We start from the raw sequence: 21953 nt of genomic DNA on the forward strand, positions 1-21953 counted from the left end.
CCAAGTGCTGGGATTAAAGGTGTGCGCCACCACTGCCCGGCTTCTTTTATTTTCTTTTTAAATTTTATTTATTATGTATGCTGTGCTCCATCTGCATGTACACCTACAGGCCAGAAGTGGGCACCAGATCTCATCATAGATGGCTGTGAGCCACCCCGTGGTTGCTGGGGATTGAACCCAGGACCTCTGGAGGAGCAGCTGGTGCTCTTAACCTCTGAGCCACCTCTCCAGCCCAATGCCCTCCATTCTATGCACAGGGTGGGAATCACAAATCAATTGATGGATGAATGATGCCTTCCTGCATTCTTTGTACAGAGCAAGAGGTCAGTGATGCCCTTCCTCCACTCTGTATACAGGTCAGACATCAATAATCAAGACAGCGAGCCCCTCTTCCCTTCTCAGCACAGAGCAGGCATCACTAGTCAATGTGTCCGCAATGGCTTCCCTCCTACTTATAGGGCAGATAGAGCATCAGTCAGCCAAGTGGCAGCTCAATCCCAAGTCAACTGGTTACAGATGACTGACAGACGCCTAGAGCCATGCTCCCCTTTCCCCACCCCCCTTCCCCCACCCCCGCCCCCAAGAGCATGCTCCCTGGATCTCCTTGGACTCTGGTCCCTGGAGCAACATCAAGAAAACAGCAGTGAGGGGCTGGAGAAATAGCTCAGCGGTTAAGAGCACTGGCTGCTCTTCCAAAGGTCCTGAGTTCAATTCCCAACACCCACATGGTGGCTCATAGCCATCTATAATATGATCTGGTGCCGCCTTCTGGCATGCAGGTGTACACACAGGGAGAATACATAATAAATCTTAGCCGGGCGGTGGTGGCGCACGCCTTTAATCCCAGCACTTGGGAGGCAGAGGCAGGTGGATCGCTGTGAGTTCGAGGCCAGCCTGGTCTACAAAGCGAGTCCAGGACAGCCAGGGCTACACAGAGAAACCCTGTCTCAAAAAACCAAAAAAAAAAAAAAAAAAAAAAAAAAAAAAAAGAAGAAGAAAACAGCAGGATTGTGTCTTCCAAGGTTGGTTCCTGCTGGGTGACCCAGAGTGTCCTGTCCTGTCTTCCAGAGGGAAACTACCAGGGCTGGCGGGCAAGGCTGGGCACGCTGCCACTCAGGGTGAGGAAGCTATTTGAAACCGGAGCCTCCAAGAGTGCCAGTGGAGGGTGAGGACAGCTGTCACCTGCTTGGTGTCTCCTCCTCCGCCTTCTGCTGGGGACAGGATGTTGTCAGTTGTCAGGATGAGCTCCCTTTGCCTCCTCCAACTGCCAAGGGCTCTTGGCAGCTCACAAGCCACTGGTGAGTTAGTCACCTGGCCTGCTGGGGCTTTCTCAGTGCTGACATCACAACCCCTGGGCTGGAGCTCAGTGGATGATGTTAGCCCAGCACCCAGCACTAGGAGATCACGAGTTCTAGGCCACCCTCTGCGACATATGGGGTTTGAGGCCAGCATGGACTACATGAGATTCTGTCTTTTAAAAAAAAATTGTAGCCACGAGCCGAGCGTGGTGGCACACGCCTTTAATCCCAGCACTCGGGAGGCAGAGGCAGGCGGATCGCTGTGAGTTCAAGGCCAGCCTGGTCTACAAAGTGAGTCCAGGACAGCCAAGGCTACACAGAGAAACCCTGTCTCAAAAAACCAAAAACAAAACAAAACAAAACAAAAAAAATAAAAAATTGTAGCCAGGCATGGTGGTGCACGCCTGTAATCTCAGCATTCGGGAGGCAGAGGCAAGTGGATCGCTATTAGTCTGAGGCCAGCCTGGTGTACAAAGCGAGACCATGATAGCCAGGGCTACACAAAGAGACCCTGTCTCGACAAACAACCCCCCCCCCCCAATTATAGTGGCTGGAGAGATGGGTCAGTGCTTAAGAACACTGGCTGCTCTTCCAGAGGACCCAGGTTCAATTCTCAGCAACCACAGGGTGGCTCAAAACTGTAACTCCAGATCTAGGGGACCCAACACCCTCATAAAAACATACATGCAGACAAAACACCAAAGCACATGAAATAAAATAAATATTAAGAAAATCTTGCCAGGCTTGGTGGCGCGCGCGCGCGCGCGCACACACACACACACACACACACACACACACACCTATAACCTTCTCTCCCCCGAAATAGGGTCTCTCTGTGTAGCCCTGGCTGCCTGTGTAGACCAGGCAGACCTCGAACTCACAGCGATCCGCCTGCCTCTGCCGCCCGAGGGCTGGGATTAAAGGCGTGCGCCACCACGCCCGGCTCCAATAATACATTTTAAATATTGCAGCATCGGCTGACTATGACAATGCATCACCTGTTAGCCAAACACCTAGGTGAGTTGTCTGTCACAAACCCAAGAGCATCCTGGGCTCCAGAGAGAGTCCAGTCCCAGTCCACTTTGGAGCTGCCTAGGGAGACGGAGTCCCAAAATACTAAGCCAAACCAATCAAAACAAAAGACCCAGACAAACAAACTGAGAAGGAGGGGAAAGGGGGGAAGGGGGGAAGGGGGAGAAACCCCAGCATTCCAGAAGACAGTCTCAGCCTGCTGTTCGTCAACATGCTTAGCGGAAGTTCAGTGTCGCTTTTACCTGCCCACCCCCATGTTTGTGACTCCGCCTCTGTAGCCCAGGCTAGCCTCCTCCTAAGGCTATTTGCATTACAGCTATTTGCCCACAGTCCCTGGTCCCAGCATCAGTTACAAATCCCTCCATCACGGTTCCCAGGGGAGGATCTGATTGGATCACCTTGGGCCACTCACGTAGGCTGGAGGGGGAGGGTGTCTTAGGCTCCTAGAGACTGGTACCCCACAAGTTCACCCTTCAGCTGTGCCCTGCTTCCTTCTGGACACCCCGCTGGCCCGCGCAGCTTCACAGGATCAAGAACTGTGGCTTCACCCCATCTTGGTGCTTCTCCATGCGACCTGGGCTCAGACGGGCCCCCCCCCCCCGCCTTAGCTGCAGCCCTGCAACTGCTGTGAACTGGGGGATACTGCGCCCCATATCGCTGGCACTGGGTACAGGGTGGTGGCGACCTGGGGCTGGCCAAGGCTCCGCCGGGAGTGCCCTGCCAGGCGCGCAGCCGTTTGCCCCGGGGTGGGTGAGCATGTCGCTCACTCCTGGACCCCCACCGTAGCCCACCGGCCTTGCAGTCAACCTGTCCCGAGGTCCCGAGGACGGAGGTGGGCGTTCCACAGTCACACAGCCACTCACTGGTTTAAGAGTCTCGTAGGCCACAGCCCACCCCTCCCAGGTACAGTTCCTGAAGAGCAGAGGTGGAGATGGGGTCAGCCTGGCTTCTCCCACACCTGTGAGGGCTGCGTGCGCCAGGAGGACAGCCTGCGGTCCCCAGGGCAGCCCGAGAGCTGGACGCGGCCTTCCCGGCGGGCACCGTATTTACCTCTGGGTCTTTTTGTTTGGTTGGTTTGGTTTGGGTTTTTTTGTTTGGTTTGGTTTTTTGTTTTTGTTTTTCAAGACCTCCCTTTGCAGAGCAGGCTGGCCTCGAACTCCCGATTGCTGGGATTAAAGGCGTGCGCCACCACGCTCTGCCATAGTCACCTTTTTTTTTTTTTCTTCCAAGCCTGAAGCGATGTACGTTCACGAGGAGGAAGCTGGGATCTGGGTGTGTAAGGTCCTGCCATCCGAGGGGGCCACCACCCATGACGTCATCTGACACTTGCGCTCCCCCCCCCCCCCACTGAGGCCTCCCTGGGTGGTTCACCCAGGCTCTGAGGATTTGTGAACAAATATCTACAACGTGTTGGGGGGAGGACGGGGGGGGGGGGAGGGGGAGAGACAGGGGTTTCATGGGGGAATTGTCCTCCCAGGAGTCACACGGGGACCCTGCTCAGCAGCCCCTCCCCCGGGCCTTGAGTGACCAAGCACTTTGGAGGTTGCGCCGGTTGAGGGCCAGCTGGAAGCCAAGCCTGCGCTTGGAGCAGGAGGCTGGCAGGGCACCTGCCGCTTGGCTCCGGGTGACCTGCTGCAGGATTGCGACCCCAGGGGCCGACACCTGTGGATACTGCCATGAAAAAACTACATGCCATGCCAGAAAAACCAAGGGGTGACAGACGGACAGCCTGTCGTCCTAGCACTTGGAGGCTGAGGGAGGAGGCAGCCTGAGCTACATGGCAAGACTATCTCAAAAACAAAACAAAACAAAAGTGGTTTTTAATAAATATTTTTATTTTTTATTTTTTTTTTTGTTTTGTAATAGATTTACTTTGAAAGGATAAAACACTCAATTTAAATAAAAGTTCAAAAGAACCACGGTTGGTCAGCCACCATTGGTGTGTCCTCGGAGTCCTCTCAGTGAGGAAGGTGGCTCTGATACTTTATTCATACACATCCTTCTTATCTGCAATGGAATGTACAATTTCTTGTGGACACATTGACTTCTCTGCATCTATATCAGGAATTTCAAACCCAAATTCGTCTTTCATGGCCATAATAATCTCCACTTGGTCCAAACTGTCTAAGCCCAGGTCCTTCATAAAGTGGGAATTTACTGAGAGCTTTTCCGGGTCAATCCTGTCGTAGAGTTTCAAGACATACAGAATTCTATCTTTGATCCCCTCTAATGTTAGTGGGGGTGCGTCACTGTACTGGCGGCACAAATGTGTGACCCTTCCAGGCACCTGCGCGAGGGCCAAGGCAGGCTGCAGAGTTCCGGGTCTCCTGCAGATTCCCTCAGGACAGAAAGTGGTGCTGAGCGGCGGGGACGAGGCCAGAGTGGGAAGTCGCGGTAGCGGAGCAAAGGCCATGGGCAGATGGTGGACACAGGAGGAAAGGATACGAGCCGCCATGGCTACCCCAACCCAGGATGCACTGCCAATAAATATTTTTTAAAAGATTTACTTATTATGTATACAGTGCTCTGCCTGCACGCACACCTGCAGGCCAGAAGAGGTCATCAGATCACATCACAGATGGTTGTGAGCCGCCATGTGGTTGCTGGGAATTGAACTCTGGAGGAGCAGGCAGTGCTCTAAACCACTGAGCCATCTCACCAGCCCCTCAAAATAAAGTTTTAAAAAACCAACACTGGAGCCGGGTGTGGTGGCGCCTTTAATCCCAGCACTCGGGAGGCAGAGGCAGGAGGATCACTGTGAGTTCGAGGCCAGCCTGGTCTACTAAGTGAGTCCAGGACAGCCAAGGCTACACAGAGAAACCCTGTCTCGAAAAACAGCCAAAGGAAAAAGAACACCGAGACTTTCAGCCCTGACTCTGACCACCTGCCGTTAACCAAGATCGACATTTCGCTGAGGTGCGGACCATTAATTTTACAGTACTATTCTCCTTTATGTTAGCAACTTCCGGGTCCAGCGGCAGCCCCAGCCAGCAGGGAGACCACGCCCCTCCGACCCGCCCCCGTGACGTCGGGTGGCGAGACAGTGACGTCACAGGCACGGCTGTGGGCGGGAGCCTGGGAGACCGCGACGCGTCTCCATGGCAACGGAAGGGCGACGCCTGTCGCGTTCCCCAAGCCACGCCCCCATGAGGGAGGGGCGGCTGCCGGTCCTAGTCACAGCTCAGGTACGCTCTCGCCGCCGGCCTCGGATGTTCCCCGCGACCCGCACCGGGGCGGCCTTGGCTTGTCCGCAAAGCGCGGCGGCCGTAGCGCGGCGACCCCCTTTTACCCACCCACAAGGCGTCGTCGCAAAACGGCGTGCCCGCCACTCGGCCACGCCCCTGCGCCATGGTAAACCTACGCCCTAGTGTGGTAAAGCCCCGCCCACCGCCAGGCCACGCCCCTCACTCCGCCGCAAAGCGCTTCCCCTTTCTCAAGGCCACTCCCTCTACCTTGTGGTTAGAGCTCCGTGCCCACCCTCAAGCCACGCCCCCGCACTGTCGTAAAAGACCCCCGCTCGCCTCCGAGCCCCAGCTCTGACTGTCGTAAAGCTCGCGCTCTCCTCGGATACCAAGGCCCTCAAGAGTCGTAAAGCCACGTTTCCCGCCTTAAGGCCACGCCCCGCGCTATGACGCAGCCCCGCGCACGCCTGGAGCGGCCCGTCCGCGCCTGCGCAGTGGCGCGCGCAGGCCGCCGCCCCCCCACCCCCCGCTGGCCGACGCTGGCGGCGTAAGGCGCGCGGGGGCTCCGCGGAGCGGGCGCGGCGGAGCGGCGGAGCCCGGCCCTCTCCGCCGAACATGCCGAGGCCGGCCCCGGCAGCGCGGGAGCCGGAGCGGGGGCCGGAGCCGGAGCGCGAACGTGCGCGGGGCCCGGAGCGGGGGACGCCGCGCTGCTGAGCTCGGCCGCCGCCGCCCGCGGGCCCCAGGCGGGGCGCAGGTAATGTTGCGCGCGCAGGACCGGCCGCGCCCCACCCCCGCCGCGCCGCGACCCCGTGACCCCGAATGACCCCCCCCCATCTCCGCCCCAGGGCGAGCACGGTCCCCCACCACCACCCAGAGGTTCCCCATGAGTGCTCTGCCCCGCGCGACCCCCACTTCCGGTCACCCTGCTTCAGTATCCCTCACTCTGACTCCACCTTTGCTCTGGTTCTCGGATCCTTGAGTTCCCTTGTTTACTGTTTCCCAGGTGCTCAGCTCACCTGCGACACCCAGGCGCCCCCACTTCCGGTCACCCTCTTCCGGGGACCCCTCATTCTGCCTCAGTGTTCCTTGACGCTCTGACCTCATCCGTGTCCCTGCGCTCCTGCCCCTCAATTTCCTCGTGCTTCCTTCCCAGGTGTCCAGCCTACCTGCAACCCCGTTTTTGTTTTTGTTTTTTTTCTGTGTCCTCCGACGTCCGGTTCTTGTTATCAGACCCCTGGCCACCTGGTCTCTGGGCCGGACTTATTGTCCCTCCACACCCCGGCCCTTCTCCCTGACGTTCGTTCTTTACTATCTATCTGTGGTCCTGATGGTTTGATGGGAGAGAAGAGCTGGGGGTCTTGGGGACAGGGACAGAGGGTCCTGTTGAGGTGGAGGGGGCCACCTGTTGCAGGGAGCTGCTTGGGAACTCTGGGCCCAGCCGCCTGCGCCCTCCCCCTTCCGCTCTCGCCACCGGCTTTGTTTTCCGGAAACACACGGATCAAGGCAGGAGGGGTGAGATGTCTGAGCGGGCTGTTGGGTCCTCTGTCTGTCCTTCTGTGTCCCAGCTTTGCCCACGGGTGGCTCTTCGAATAAGAAATGGGAACACAGTGTCTGCAGGGAGGGGTCTGCTGTGGCGTCCTGGGCTTCTAGGTTTGGGGCAGTTGCGTTTTCATCTTGGTGGCCTCCGGATGGCAGTTTTCAGGAAACAGCCTGGGTGGTGTGTAGGTGGCGGCCAGGAGACTTGTCTCTGTGCTCTCTGGCTTGCAGTCTGCTCACCCAGCCCATCAGGGGTCTGGAGGCTGATGGGTCTTCGTCCGTGGTCTGGGGGCTATGGGAGCTGGAAAGCACAAAGGCCTTGTCAGTATGGAAGAAACCCCAGCTGCCCACATGGACTGTGCTGACCAAGTTAGGTGTGTGGGGGTACAGTGTGTCTGGGCTCCTCCGCCTGCCCTGGGGACTGTGCTCCTGTGTAGAGGACAGTGTGTGGGGTTGTCTTTTTCCACTGGAGTGTGGTACTGGCTAGTGAGTTTCCCACATCACAGGCATGCAGTGCCTGCCAAGAGTCTCCAGGGCTGGGCAGACACTGCTAAGTCTCCACTCTCCCCACAGAGGCTGAGGCCTGGTGATTTCCTGGGAGCCAGTGGGAGGGGACCTGAGAGACTGAGCAAGAGAGCTGAGGACCCCAAGGGAGGGCCAGATAAAGGGGTTCCAAAGCCAACCAAGGCTCCAGGGCCTGCTCAGAGATGCGGCCTCTGTCGGCTTTGATTTCACCTTGGAATGGTTCCTGTGGGTTCCAAGCGTGCTCTAGAGGCCAGGCAGCCAGTGCTCTCCACCGAGGTGTGCAGTCCTGTGACTTCTCCTTAATCACACAGCGGCTGCCCCCAGCAGAATGCCAGAGGTAGGGTTCTCGGTAATGAAGCTGCTTCCATGTGCCCATTGGTGAATTGGGACAAACGTGGCATGCCAGCAAAATGCAGGGGACCACTTGTGTCTATGGGGGGCTTACGAGTGAGGAATAATCATCCCAGATGCAGGCTCTGGGATGTGTGTCCCCACACCAGGAAGGACGGAGGCCATGCTGCAGGGCAGGTGGTGTCTATTCTGAGTGCGACTCCTACCTGCTCAGTCACCACAGAGCTGTCCCAGATCCCTTCCACCAGCACCCGCCAGCCAACATGTCTCCTGCAAGGGTCTGGGACCTGTGAGGTCCTGCCCTTGGCTGCATGCTAGGCCAGGTGGGAGATGCAGTGCTGTATGGTCCTACTCTGGCTAAGTACAGAGTGTGGACTTCAGTGTCAAGGTGATATGGGACAGGCTACTGGCTTTTTCATAATCTGGAGACAGGTGGAGCCATGTGAAGGAGCCTCTAGCCTGAGAGTCCTGGGGCTGGGGAGCTTCATCCACATTCACCCTCACAGCTGCCATCACTGGCTTGGTGGCTGTACTTTTGCTGGATCCAAGCTTTGTCCTTATAAGCCAGACATTAGTTTGCCAGTCAGTGACCTGGTGTCTTCGTCCAAGAGCTTGTTGGTCAGTACTGACACAGCCCTAGGCATGGGGACCACACACTCAGCGGAGAGGTATGGGGTCTGTGAGGTGGCCTGCTCAATATAGGGGTGCCTGGGCTCTGGCAATCTGATGTTAGTGACTGTGGGCCAGAGTGTATGCTGGTGGAGGCCAGGGGCCCTCTGCCTGAGGAAGCCTGTGTTGGGTGGCCCCGTGGGGTTGGGAGGATGCACTGTGTCTCTGTGCTCTTACCCACTCCCTGTCACCTCTGCTACTTTAGAGGCTGCGCAGCACCACTTGTGTAGGGAGCAACACATGCACTGCTTTGATCTCTGAGCCAGTTGCCCCCATCCTGGTCCGCAAGAGCTGTCAGTCACACTGCAGGCACAAAGCAGGGGCTTGACCTCAAGGTGTGGTGTCGGGGAAACCTTAGCAGGTCTCGACTGGGATCCTAAACTGTAGAAGCATGCTGGGAGTGTTTGGGTGGCTACCTGGTCACCTGAGGAGTTGGCCCCTGGGGATGTTTGGCTGTCAGACCCTTGGAATTCCTCCCCTCTGTGCTCTATCCACACATGCACTGTCACCAGGAGGCTCCATCCTAGGCAAAGGGGCACAGGACACCTGGAAACAGGTGGCAAAGAGCCAAGTCTGGGTCCCACAGCTGTCACATCTGTCCATGTGCATTGTCTGGCTGCATGTTTGTGCCTATTGCCCCATGGGGCCTCCTGGGTGGTCCCCAGTCCTGAGAGAGGCCCCTGGTGAGAGTGTAAGGACAGAGGGATACCTGGCTTTCACAGTTTCTGCTAAGACACCAGGCTGCACCATTGGGCGGGTGGGCGGGTCCCATTAGAAACAAGGTGTTGTGGGTGGCTGCCCATATTTGCCTCTCTGAAAGAGGGCCTGTGCTGGGGAATTAGTGTCATTCAGGACCCAGTGGTCAAGGGGCCATTCCTGCTGGTTGGCTGCGGTTCCTTTCCCCTAGAGCAGGTCTTCAGGTTGCCCTGGGCCTCTTGCCACACCCTTGCCCCTCGGGACAGCTCAGCACCACCAGGCTAAGACAGATTGAGGTCACATCCTGTCGAATGACAGATCTAGAGCCTCTTGACACGGGACAGCGGCAGCAAGCAGCCTTGCATTGAGTCCCCGACTGGGACTGTGGGCCAGGGACAGCAGGGCTGTCTGTTCTTGCAGCCCAGAGGTGTGGTTCTCCAGTCGGGTGCCAGCCATGGACTCCCTATACCCCCCAGGGCTGCCACTCTGGCTCAGTCCATGTGGGAAGAAGCCGTCTTGCTTGTTTTATTTTAGATTTTGAGCCCAGGTCTTGTGTGAGTTAGGATGGTCTTGAACTGCTGCTCCTGCTTCCCCCTCCCGAGTGCCAGGGTCACTGCGCCTGGCTCTTTAGAAGTCTTGAGTTTCTCTCCGGTGTGACTAGCAACATGGCGTTTTGTGCCTTGGTGGTCAGAGGGCAGTTTGGTGGAGTGGCTTGTCTTCTTGCGCTTTGGTTTGTCGTCTTGACGCAGCAGGGGTCTCTATCCCTGGCCGTCGTGCAGCTTGCTGTGTAGACCAGGTGGTCGTCTTCCACATGGATTCGGTTTCCAGGGATTGATAAAGAGACTTTGGAGGCTTTGCCCTCTGAGCCATCACAGCAGCCCTGTTTTGTTTTTTGAGACAAGACTGCAACTCTGTTGCCAAAGCTGGCCCCAAACTCACCATATAGTCCAGGCTGGCCCTAAACTCATGCCTGCCTCAGCTTCCTGAATGCTGGGACATAGGTGTGTGGCACCACACCCAAGGAAACTGTCCTTGACTCTGCTGTAGCCTAGGCTGGTCTCCATGTGTCTGAGGATGGTCTTCAACTCCTTGGCTCCTGGAATCTTGGTTTGTGAATGTTCTCCTTGGGTTACAGTGGGAAAGATTGGGGACATCCCTGGGTCAGCTAAAGGAACCCCAGCTTAGGCCTGTAAGGGTCTTCAAGTGTGTATGCAGGTGGGGGAGGGGCATGGGAGGCAGGGTCACAGGGCAGGCTGTGGGGGGGGGGGGCTGGGACCCATAGGGCTGGCAGCTGGTGTGCAGCCCCAGACGCTGCCTGTCCTCTCCCACTCACTGTGTCTGCGGCCTGTGCTTCCTGTGGGGACATGCCCCTTTGGGCTCCTGGGAAATCTGCATGTTGCCATTGGCTGTTGAATTGGGCCCCAAAGAGGAGGTGTGGCCTGGGCACTGCTGCTGGCTGACTACTACTTCCAGTGGGCAGTGGTGTGCTGTGAGCCTGTGCTTCACCCAGTGCTGGCCTCGCTGTCCAGCGGAGGCCAGATGTGTGCACTCAGCACGCAGACTGTGGTAGGCAGTACTGACATCATGGCCAGATGCCCCTTCAGAGTAAGGTGTGTGGTGCTCACCTGCATTAGAGCATCCACTTCCAGGCTTCCCTCTCGCCCTACCCAGTGTACTGTTCTAAAGTGTTCAAACCAAGCATGGTGGCTTACACCTGTCTCCCTGCACTTAGGGCCAGGAGGCAGGACCATGGTGGCTCAAGGCCAGTGTGGCAAAGGGTGCCCAGGCTCAGGTCGCCAAGCACTCACTTAAATGGCCTCAACATAAGGTGGAGAATTACCCAGGAAGGCACTCGGCTCTTGGCATCAGCCTCTGGCGCACGTAGAGGTCGCTCCACCGCAGTAGGCCATGGTCAGTGGTCAGTGCCTGTGCCTGCCCATGTGCTCAGTGATGCCAACCTCGTGCCTTTCCACAGCTCTGTGGAACCCAGGCTTTTGCCAAGTTCCAACCTAGGCTCTGTGGGTGTTGAGCAGCACCCTGGGCCTCTCCTCACTCCATATAGTGGCTCCCTGTGTCCCCATAGGGTCCTACAGTGTCACCCTTGCTGAGACCTGGGTCAGGAAGACCCCACAGAGTGCAAGAGGCTCAATGTTTCCCGTCACCCACCCTTCTGTCAACCCAGGAGTGCAGAGGGGGTGAGGTCCTCAGTCCCAGAGTCTGGAGTCCCTGGGGGACGCCATCTGCTCTGGTGCGGCCGGCGTTCAGTGAGAGAGTGGTAGATGAGGCTGCGTCCTCCCCGCCGTCGTCACCTTCAGCCTCCTTTGTGTAGCTAATGCTGCAGCAGTGTTTGGGCATCAGAGGCACAGAGAAGGTAGTAGGTGTTTGCTGGGCAGAGTGTGCACTGGCTGTCAGGGTTCTGGGCTGCAGTGTGTCGTCCTGTGTCAGTGTGTTTGAGTGCTGTGGACACTGCGGCTGATGTGGCTGATGCTGGAGTTGGCTTCCTCCTCTTCAGTGTATTATGGGTTCTCCAGATGATCTAGACACTCTGCCACCCTGGCACACACACGAGTCTGCCCAGAGCTGTGGTCCAGGCTGTCCTCCCAGCCTTGTCTGGGCATTGTCAGCCCAGCTGTTGGTGAGGTCCATGCAGAAGAGCAAGCCCCCCACACTGGCTGTGGCTGCGCTGCCCGGCCCAGCGGAGCCCAGCCTCTGCCGCTATACGGAGGCACTGCCACCATCACAGTGCTTGCTCCACTCACCCCAACTGGTTTCCATGTACCTTTGGGGACAGTGACTTGTGACCAGGAGCAGGTGAGCCATGGTGGTATGGGGTGCCTTTCTCCAAAGACAAGGTACTGAGAAGTCCCCCGGCTCTCCCCTCTGCCGTTGCTCTCAGATCCCAACTTAATGCTCCGCTCAGCTGCCTGCTGGCCAGGCGGCACTAACCCTTGCTGATCAGGCTGCTTTCCTGTCTCGGCTTCAACCCCAAGTGTCTCCAGCTGTCTTCCAGGATTCCAGTCCTGGTGTGACACAGCCTGAGTGTCTGAGGAACAGGAAGAAAGGCCCTGTTGACTGTCACTCAGGTACAGCTCAAAGCCCTACCCACTGCAGGCCTCCCATGGTGGCTGCTGGCCCTGCTTCTCCCCTCAGGTGGGTGCCAGCTATAACCTGGGAACTGCCAGTGACGTCAGCCAGGGACTGTGACATCACTGAGTGGAGATACAGAGAAGGGGCTTGGGGGCCTCCAGCAGAGGAGCAGCCAGGGCCCCAGCAAGATGGAGGACCCCAAAAAGAACAGGGCAGGTGCGTGCTGTGTCTCTGGTGGGAGTACAGCCCGCTGTCAGCCAGCTCCCTCAGCAGTGAGCACCTGTAGCTGGCTCTGCGGCCTAGCCTTGCCCAGGCCAGCCCAGCCGTTTCCCCTACGCCTGGGCTTCCCCTGGGGACAGCCTCCCGTCGGGGAAGACTCGGGCTCTGGGCCTTATGGGTCAGGCCAGGGAAGGTTTATTTAGGGCTGGGAGCCCTGCCCTCCTTTCAAGGGCTCTATTTTTAGCTCCAAGCTTCAACCAGGTCTAGTGGCGTTTCCTCAGGTCACTCCACACATAGTCAGGTGTGTCTGAGACAGCGCAGCTACTTGGCACCAGGGTTGTCTGTCTACTGGCCATCTGGGTTGGAGTGACAGGTTTCCTGTGGTCTGTGCGTGCTCTTGGGCACCTCTGAGTGAGGAGTAGTGGTCCGTGTGCTCGGGCAGCCATGGTGGTGTCATGCCAGGCTTCATGTCCTCCTTAGCATAGCCACCTCCCTTGGCACCATGGGGCTGCCATAAGCCAAGCGGTGGCCATGGTCCCCAACTGTCCTGTAGGATGCATGGGGACAGTAGGTGGACAAGAGAGTCTCTGGTGCTGTTACCTGGCTGCCACGTCCACTCAGGATGTGGACAGCACACTTATTGGCCCGAGAAGGCCATGGATCAAAGGCACAAAGGTGTGACAGTGGGGCCCCCGTCCTCCTGCAGCCTGCCTGCTTTAAGCCCCCCGTGCTTGGTGCCCTGTGTGGATGCGTCCTCCACCTCTCATTTGCCTTCCTCCTGTGCAGCCCTGCAGATGCTCTCTCACTGCACATCCTAGCTGGCCTGAGCCCCACAACAGGTGCGGTGCTGCCTGTTGCTGTTGACCATGGCTGTGTGCTGTGTGTGTGTGTGTGTGTGTGTGTGTGTGTGTGTACACCACATGGGTCTTGACTTGCACACATCATAGGTGGGTATGGAGTCAAGGCCCCATGTTGAGTCACACACCTCAGGGTCAAATGCATTTGGTGTGCAGCCTGGGCCTCCAGTGGGCAGCTCTGCAGCTCACAGGTGTGCAGCCATCCAGCCAGGATGAGGAGCAGACAGTGCACTTCCCATTGGGAAGAGAACGCCATCAGATGGGGGGTGGCCGAGGACATCCGTGGCGCAGGCTCTGGAGGAAGCATTGAGTGAGGGCAGGCAGGACTGAGGGGCAGGTGCTTTTCTTTGTTGTATATCCCTCACTCTGGCCCAGAGGCAACCGCTGCCAGTCTTCTGCCTCCACACCTGCCTCTAGAGGCACACCTCTCTCCTCCTCATCCTCAAGGCCCATGGTGCTGGCATCTCATGCTGTCTTCTGGGCAGGCCTTCCTCCTGTGGGTCAGGAGCAGGCCAGGCCTGTTAAGCCCCCTACAGAACTGCTGAGAGCACCATGGTAGGCAGAGGGGGACCCAAGGGTGTCAGGCTGTGGGGTGCAAGTATGTGAGATCTACCATGGCCTCTGGTACCTGAGGTCCTGCCTTCTCTGAGAGGTGGGGCTGTGTTCTGCCTAGCTTTCATGGGACCCTGGACTGTGACACTGATTGCTCTGGTCACAAGACAGAAATGATCCCAGCTGTGGCTCCTGCCTCAGAGCCCAGGCCTCCTCGCACCTGCAGCTGGCCTGGCCTGGAGACAAGTCTTTAGGCTGTGCTCTGCATGCTCCAGGCCCCCCGGCTGGCTCTGGCTCTGTCTGCCCATCCTTGGGCACTTTTGCAGCTGACCACGCCCTTCCATGTGGATGGCCTGGCAAGAGCCAGGTCTTTGGGAGCTGAGAGGTGCAGATCAGGGTAGAGAGGTAGGTGCTCCCTGCCTGTGGCCCTACTGAGCCCCCTTGATCACCTGGTGCTGCGTGCCACGCGCCATCCTGCCATGGCTGCGTGCATGGTTGGAGGTGTAGCTGCTGTTCCTACGTGGGTACCGTTTGATCTGCCATCCCCACTTCCCTGTTGTGGCTGTCTCTGGTGTGGTCGGACCGAGCATCCCTTCTCGGCCTCTGCCCACTGGGCGACATAGCTCTATGTCACATAGAGCCCTTGGCCACCCACCCCAGCCTCTGGCTTCTGTCAGTCTCGCTCTGGTCACACCATGGCAGCCTTTGCTGTGGTCAGCAGGACATGTATCTGGCCCATGGAGACAGATGCATCTTCCCAGGCAGAGATGACACCAGTCTTGTTCAGACCTTTAAAGGTCTTTCTGTCCCTGCCCACTGGGAGCATGTTGTGTACCCCGTCCTCTGACTGGTGCCTCTTTCTTCACAGCTGGGCTCCACGAGATTTAAGGCTGAGGGACCTGTTGTCAGAATGTCTTCTCTCCCTGCAAGTGACCCTGAGGCCACCGAGATGAGCACCGCGGCCGGGCCCACAAGCATACCCTGGTGTCGCTAGCCAGGAGCCAAGGGGCCACCGGGCGCAATGGTGTACTAAGCCGGGCGCGAGCTCAGGTTTCGCACTCGGATCTCACGGCAGAGTCACCGTGGAGAGGCCAGGGTACCACAAACTTATGGATTTTGACAAGAAAGGAGGGAAGGGGGAGTTGGAGGAGGGCCGGAGAATGTCCAAGGCCGGCACGAGCCGGAGCAACCACGGCGTCCGCGGTTCCGGGACCAGCTCAGGGGTCCTGATGGTGGGCCCCAACTTCCGTGTCGGCAAGAAGATAGGCTGTGGGAACTTCGGAGAGCTTCGCCTAGGTGAGTCCTGTGAACACCGGCGTCGGTCCATCACTAGGGGCTTCAGGAGGAAGGACCGGCTCTGGCTTTGTGGGGAGGAGCTGAGGTCACAGCTTGCTTCACCCTGGCCTGTCCAGTGGCTGTGTCAGGCTTTGCATACCCCAGCAGTGTCCATCCCAGCAGGCTTTAGCACACGGGGCTGAGCTCGTGGGTGCCCAGGAGGCCAAGGGTCCCCCTAAGTATACGTCCTGTGCAGGGTGGTGGGAGACCTGTTCAAAAGCTGCTTATCCAGCACCTCAGGTTCCAGACCGCACCTGAGGTGGTCAGGCGAGAGAAGTGTGGCCAGGGAGCACCTGTGGCCACCAGCCTCCCAAGTCCTGTGTGTGCCTCACTAGAAGTGTCCCCCTTCACTCCTGACCTTGCTAATGGGGTGATGGTTTCCACTGGGTCCATGAGAACTACAGAGTCTGGTCACACTGTGGGGACACCATGGTCATGGGCTAAGTGTAAGTGCTGCCTGCCTCACCGGGAGGCCATTGTACTCGCTGGCTGCTCAAGGCCAGCACAGGAGCCAATCGTGGTGCAGAGCCTCTGCACTCCTGTGCCAGGTCTGTGCTGTGGCCTCAGCTGCTGCCAGGCTGTGTCAGTGGCATACGCTTTTAATTCCAGCACTCAGGAGGCAGAAGCAGGCAGATCTCTGTGAGTTCAAGGCCAGCCTGGTCTACAAAGCCAGTACAGCTAAGGCTACACAGAGAAACTCTGTCTCAAAAAGAAAAAAAAAGCTGGGTGGTGGTGCACGTCTTTAATCCCAGCACTCGGGAGGCAGAGGCAGGCGGATCGCTGTGAGTTCGAGGCCAGCCTGGTCTACAAAGTGAGTCCAGGACAGCCAAGGCTACACAGAGAAACCCTGTCTCGAAAAACAAAAAAGCAAAAAAACAAAAACAAAAACAAAAAAAACCAAAAAAAACTGTAGCCCTGAACACGCAGTCCTGCGTGTACACAGGCAAGCATAAACACGCGTGCATGTGCACATGGCCAGGAGCACTTTCAGGGTTCCTGTCCTTAGGTGGGGCAGCAGCTAACCTCTCAGAGCCCGGTACAGATCATGGACCCAGAGGCTTAGACATCCTGAGGGGGTTTCCCCTGAGTCCAGTGCAGGGCCTGTCTCTGGGATGCTTGTGTGCCAGTGAGGGGTGCTTGCTGCTTCCTGTTCCTACTGCTAGGGGTGGAGCCTGTCACCAGCTTGTGCACTTTGACCTTTGTTGGAGTGCAGAGCCAGCCCCCTCACTGCTGGATGCTTAGAGTCCCTGTCAGCTGTTTACACCCTGAAGAAGGGTAGGATGTGTACACACAGCTCAGCCAGGCACAGGGTTGCAGCCCCAGCCCTGAGCTAGCATCACAGCACTCAAGGTGCTGAGCCAGGGATCTTCACAAGTGCAGGCCTGCGCTACACAGTGAGAGCTTGTCTCCTCCCCCTGCCTCACAGAATTAGAGTGAGTGCTGAAGGTGCTAATTCCCTGGTGACTGAGCTGCTTCCCTGCGTGAGCCCCCATCCTCCACTGGCCCCCATGCCTTTCCCAGGTCTGTATCTGGCCTGGGGACACTAAGCTCTTGGGATCTGTAGAGTGATAATTGTTCATTAAATTGGGAAAATTGAATCCCTTATGTCTGTGCAACTTTTTTCCTCTTATGGGGCCATATTCTGTCCCTTTGTTTGTGTGCCCCCACCCCCCGAAAAAGAGTCCCACCATGTAGCCCTGGCTGTCCTGGACTCGCTCTGTAGACCTAGCTAGGCAGAACTCAGAGGTCCGCCTGCCTCTGCCTCCCAAGTGCTGGGGTCAAGTGTGCACAACCACACCTACTTCCCTCCTACACACTTTGTTTATGTGTGGGTGTTTTGTCTGCATGTATGTCACTAGAAGAGGGCACGAGATTTCCCTTTAAGTAGGGACTGTTGAGCCCCCCTGTGGGTGCTAACTGAACCCAGATCCTTTGGAAGAGCTGTCTCCCCAGAGAACCTCCCCCACATTTAAGAGAAGGTATTAATGTGTATATGTTGGAGAACAGCCGTGTCACATACCCCTGTGGGGATCGGGGCAACTGTGGGCCGTCTCACTTCTCTTCTTTCACCACCTTTCTGTGGATTCTGGGGGCTCGAGCCAAGTTGTCAGCAGGCATGGCCAGCTCTCCACTGAGCACCTCAGCTGCCATGCTCCTCAGCCGGCCTGCAGGCAGCCTCACACACCTGCACACTGTGGGCTCAGTGTCCGTGCCCCCACGGGACTTCTGCGCCTTCAGCCTGTCAGGTGCACAGGGAACCTGGGGCCCCCAAGGACTTGGCTCAGGTGCTGGGCAAGCCAGCAGAAGGGCAGGCTTGGGTCAGCAGAGGCTGTCTTCAGCAGAGGCCCCGAGGAAATGGCCACAAAAGAGCAGAGTGGTGGTTAAAGTTGGAGACACCTGCTCCTAGGCAAGCCCTGACACCTGCAGCTGAGGAGACTCCATGGCAGAGCCACAGCTCCGTCGACAAACAGTCCAGGGAAGAGAGGGCTGAGGCCCGAACAGACCCTCGCAGAAGACGGCTGAGGACAGCGTGCAGGCAAGGGACAGCCATTGGCTGCTCACCCAGGAGAGCTGACAGGCTTGCAGAGTGAGGGGAGATCAGACCCATGACCACCTGGATCGGTCTCTTGGAAGCTCTGTGGAGCCTCATCGTATGCAGCCTGCATGGTCTGGTGGCTTGGAGGCCACTACTGTCCAAGGGACACAAGACAAACCCGCTGAACTTGGCTGGTAGCAGCTGAGGGCTGCATGCTGGCATCATGGCCTTAGCAACTTGAGGGTGACAGAGTGACCGTCCCTGCTGGGTGTCTGGGGACGGGGGGGGGGGGGGGGGGGGCGGGGCGCTGACAGCTTCTGAGGCAGTTGTAGACAGAGCCTGCCTGTGGAAGCCACCCCAGTGACTGCCTGCTGCTTTATGCAGGGCCACTAGGGGAGGAATAGGTTTTCCCTGCAGCGGTGGCAGGTGCAAACACTGCGGTGTGGCTCTGAGGTACCCTTTGTGACTAGAGATGCTGAGGGGCACACAGGGTGCTGAGGGGCTAGGGTATGCCCAGGACAGCAGATTGTGACCCCCTCGAGAGAGGCCGGATGACTCTGGGGTTGAGCCTGCTGTTGGATTCGCCAGAGTGGGGTGGCCAGCATGGCGACTCAGCACTCCGCTGGCTCAGCCAGCCATCTTGGTAGCATGTGTGGCTTTGTGGGGCTGCCTCCAATGTGAGGGGCTTTGTCATGACCTGCTAGGGCCCAAGGGAGACACCTCCCCGTAGTTGCACGCAAGAATGGGGGTGTAGTCCAGGGATCCCGAGGCAGTGGGGACTTAACAGCCACTGGGAGGGGCGCCCACGTACTCCTGTGCAGAGTGCGGCTTTGGGCGGGGTAGCCTCTCTAGTCCACAGTCCCCATGGCCTCTCTTGTTTCCGCAGGAAAGAACCTGTATACGAATGAGTACGTGGCTATCAAGCTGGTGAGTGTGCCCCACCCATGCCCTGCTGTGCGCCCAGGCCTGGGAAGAGGCCTGGGTAACAGAGCCCTGTCCCGCAGGAGCCTATCAAGTCCCGGGCGCCGCAGCTGCACCTGGAGTACCGCTTCTACAAGCAGCTCAGCACGGCAGGTGAGCGGGTGGGCGCCGGGGCGTCGGCCAGCACTTCTGAGGTGGGCAGGGGCGCCAGGCGGCAGCTTGCCTCTTTCCTCTGCAGAGGGCGTCCCTCAGGTCTACTATTTCGGCCCGTGCGGGAAATACAACGCCATGGTGCTGGAGCTGCTGGGGCCCAGCCTGGAGGACCTGTTCGACCTGTGCGACCGCACCTTCACGCTCAAGACGGTGCTGATGATCGCCATCCAGCTGGTGCGGAGGGGAGGGGAGGGGAGGGGAGGGGAGGGGAGGGGGGAGGGGGAGGGAGGCTGGGGCCTGGGTGCTGAACTCCGCGACGCGGGTCCCACCAGATCACTCGCATGGAGTACGTGCACACCAAGAGCCTCATCTACCGCGATGTGAAGCCCGAGAACTTCCTGGTCGGGCGGCCGGGCAGCAAGCGGCAGCACTCCATCCACATCATCGACTTCGGGCTGGCCAAGGAGTACATCGACCCCGAGACCAAGAAGCACATCCCGTACCGCGAGCACAAGAGCCTGACGGGAACGGCGCGCTACATGAGCATCAACACGCACCTGGGCAAAGGTGAGCGGCGCGTGCACGGGGAGGTGAGGGCGGGGAAGACGGCTGCTGAGCCGGTGTTGTTCCCGCAGAGCAGAGCCGCCGGGACGACCTGGAGGCGCTGGGACACATGTTCATGTACTTCCTGCGCGGCAGCCTGCCCTGGCAGGGGCTCAAGGTGGGCGGAGCCTCCCGGGGTGGGGAATGAGGTGGGGGGCTCGGCCCCTGGGCGCCAGTCACGACCGCGGACTTCGTGCAGGCCGACACGCTGAAGGAGCGCTACCAGAAGATCGGGGACACCAAGCGCGCCACGCCCATCGAGGTGCTGTGTGAGAGCTTCCCGGGTAAGGCGGCCAGCCTGGCCCCGCCCCGCCGCGTGGCCCCGCCCCTCCACGCTGGGCCCGCCCCCGTGACCACGCCCCTGTCCTTCCGCAGAGGAGATGGCCACCTACTTGCGCTACGTGAGGCGCCTGGACTTTTTCGAGAAGCCAGACTACGACTACCTGAGGAAGCTCTTCACCGACCTCTTCGACCGCAGCGGCTACGTGTTCGACTACGAGTACGACTGGGCCGGGAAGCCTCTGGTACGTGGAGGTGATGTGAGCCAACTCCCGGTTAGAGGTTAGAGCTCGGCGCGTGAGGGGTTCCCAGTGTGAGCCCCCAGGTGAGGGGTGCAGAGAGGGGAGCGCCGGCGGGTGAGGGCTACACCGTGGGTGATGCCCTGGATGGGTGTCTCTGCGAGTGAAGGGGTGCTCCAGAGTGGGGTACAGATGGAGATGCCTGCGGGAGCTTAGGCGGGAGGGCAGCCGGGGCCAGCGAGCGGGTCAGGAACTGTCCTGGGGCTGCAGCGAGGCCTGCGGCTCCACCCTGTCCTGACATCTGCTCTCGCAGCCAACACCCATCGGCACGGTCCACACTGACGTGCCCTCCCAGCCACCACATCGCGACAAAGCCCAGCCCCACAACAAGAACCAGGTGAGGGCCGGGCCTGGGGGCACGTCCTGGAGGGGATGCGGGGCCTGTGGCTGTCACAGAGCAGCCCTGACCCCCGCCGCCCTTACAGGCGCTCAACTCCACTAATGGAGAGCTGAACGCGGATGACCCCACCGCGGGCCACTCCAACGCCCCCATCGCGGCCCCTGCAGAAGTAGAGGTGGCCGATGAAACCAAGTAAGGCCCGCGGGGCGGGGGGTTGGGGCTGAGCGTGCTGGTCGCTGGTCACCCCCTTGTCATCCCCTTCACACGGTGTGTGTCACCGCCCTTGCAGGTGCTGCTGCTTCTTCAAGAGGAGAAAGAGAAAATCGCTGCAGCGACACAAGTGAGGGTGGGTGCATCCGCGGCCCAAGATCCCCAGGCGGGTGTCCAGGAAGCTGGCAGTGCCCTCGGTGGCGTGGGGCTCCGTGGCCCACGTGCACGCACCATCTTCCGGGACTTGGGGTCACTTCCTTCACACAGGACTTTGGTGGAAATCTCTACACCCGTGGCTCGTCGTCCCCTTCGAGAGCATTAACTATTTAAAACCAGGAGAGAAGTGCCGCGCCGTCCCTGCTGCGCCCCTGTTAGCTCATAAAGTCCAGCTTGTCCCCTCGATCCAAAGGCCATTTTCTCGAGGGGGGCAGGCCTGGGCATGGGTGTCACACGGGGAGGTCACACGGCCTCGGCCACCAAAGGGGAGGCGCGTGCACTACCGCAATGCTGCACCAAAGCCGGGGCGGAGCTCGGGAAGGTCACCGGGCAGGGACTGGTCTGGTCCCACGGAGCCAGGGCTGCCATGACCCATGTCCCTGCGTGCAGGACCCACGGGACAAAATCGCCTTAACGCCCGGCCGGGGGCAGCAGAAAGGCGGTCCCACGGGAGGGCCAGGTCTCGGGAGCCAAGTTCTTGCTTTACAACGTGTACAGAAATGAACTTATGTTTCTCCGGCGCTTCCTTGAAGCCGTAGAGTTTAGGGGCTTTTTTTAAAAAAAAATAAAATAAAATAAAACGAAACCATCCTTAAGTGTGGGCCTGGCTTTTATCATCCACAAGTCTGGGACAGGAGGCCCAGCTGGCTCACGGCAGGTGTAGGGCACTGGCTGCTCCAGCAAAAACAGATGCAGGAGTGCTGCTGCTCCCCGACCTGCCCGCGCCCCCCCCCCCCCCCCAGTCTCCGAGAAGATGGACAGGAAGGGTCTGCAAACGGACATCTGCAGACAGGAAGGCCTTCAGACCTTCCACTGCAGAGCGGGGAGGAGGCTGTAGGGAGGGGAAAGGCCTGGGGCTTCATGCCTCAGGCACAGCCACCAAAAAATAAGTAAAAAGGGCATGGTGGCCCAGGCCTGTAATCCCAGCACTCAGGAGGCAGAGGCCAGCCTGGTCTACAGAGTCCAGGACAGTTAGGACTTAATAGAGAAACCCTGTCTCAAAAAAGTTAAAAAAAAAAAAAAGTGGGTGTGTGTGCAGCTTGAACCTTTTCCAAAC

At 58.6% G+C, this 21953-nt stretch overlaps 2 protein-coding genes across 2 annotated transcripts; one reads left to right on the plus strand and one right to left on the minus strand.

Moving 5' to 3' along the window:
• Positions 1–4198: 4198 nt before the first annotated feature.
• LOC311605214 (acyl carrier protein, mitochondrial-like) lies at positions 4199–5492 on the minus strand. Its single transcript, XM_084795629.1, has one exon. It carries the CDS (start codon positions 4783–4785, stop codon positions 4315–4317), a length of 471 nt encoding a protein of 156 aa, XP_084651755.1. The 5' UTR covers positions 4786–5492; the 3' UTR covers positions 4199–4314.
• Positions 5493–6014: 522 nt separating this feature from the next.
• On the plus strand, positions 6015–21487 carry CSNK1G2 (casein kinase 1 gamma 2). The gene is made up of 12 exons (XM_084795569.1): positions 6015–6266; positions 14873–15300; positions 18762–18802; positions 18880–18949; positions 19035–19183; positions 19282–19516; positions 19585–19670; positions 19752–19836; positions 19928–20076; positions 20384–20467; positions 20556–20662; positions 20760–21487. The coding sequence occupies exons 2-12, from the start codon at positions 15114–15116 to the stop codon at positions 20812–20814; spliced, it is 1248 nt and encodes a 415-aa protein (XP_084651695.1). The 5' UTR covers positions 6015–6266; positions 14873–15113; the 3' UTR covers positions 20815–21487.
• The last annotated feature ends 466 nt before the right edge of the window (positions 21488–21953 follow it).

Source organism: Acomys minous (genome assembly GCF_964271855.1).
Source record: "Acomys minous genome assembly, chromosome: 9".
Taxonomy (NCBI): domain Eukaryota; kingdom Metazoa; phylum Chordata; class Mammalia; order Rodentia; family Muridae; genus Acomys; species Acomys minous.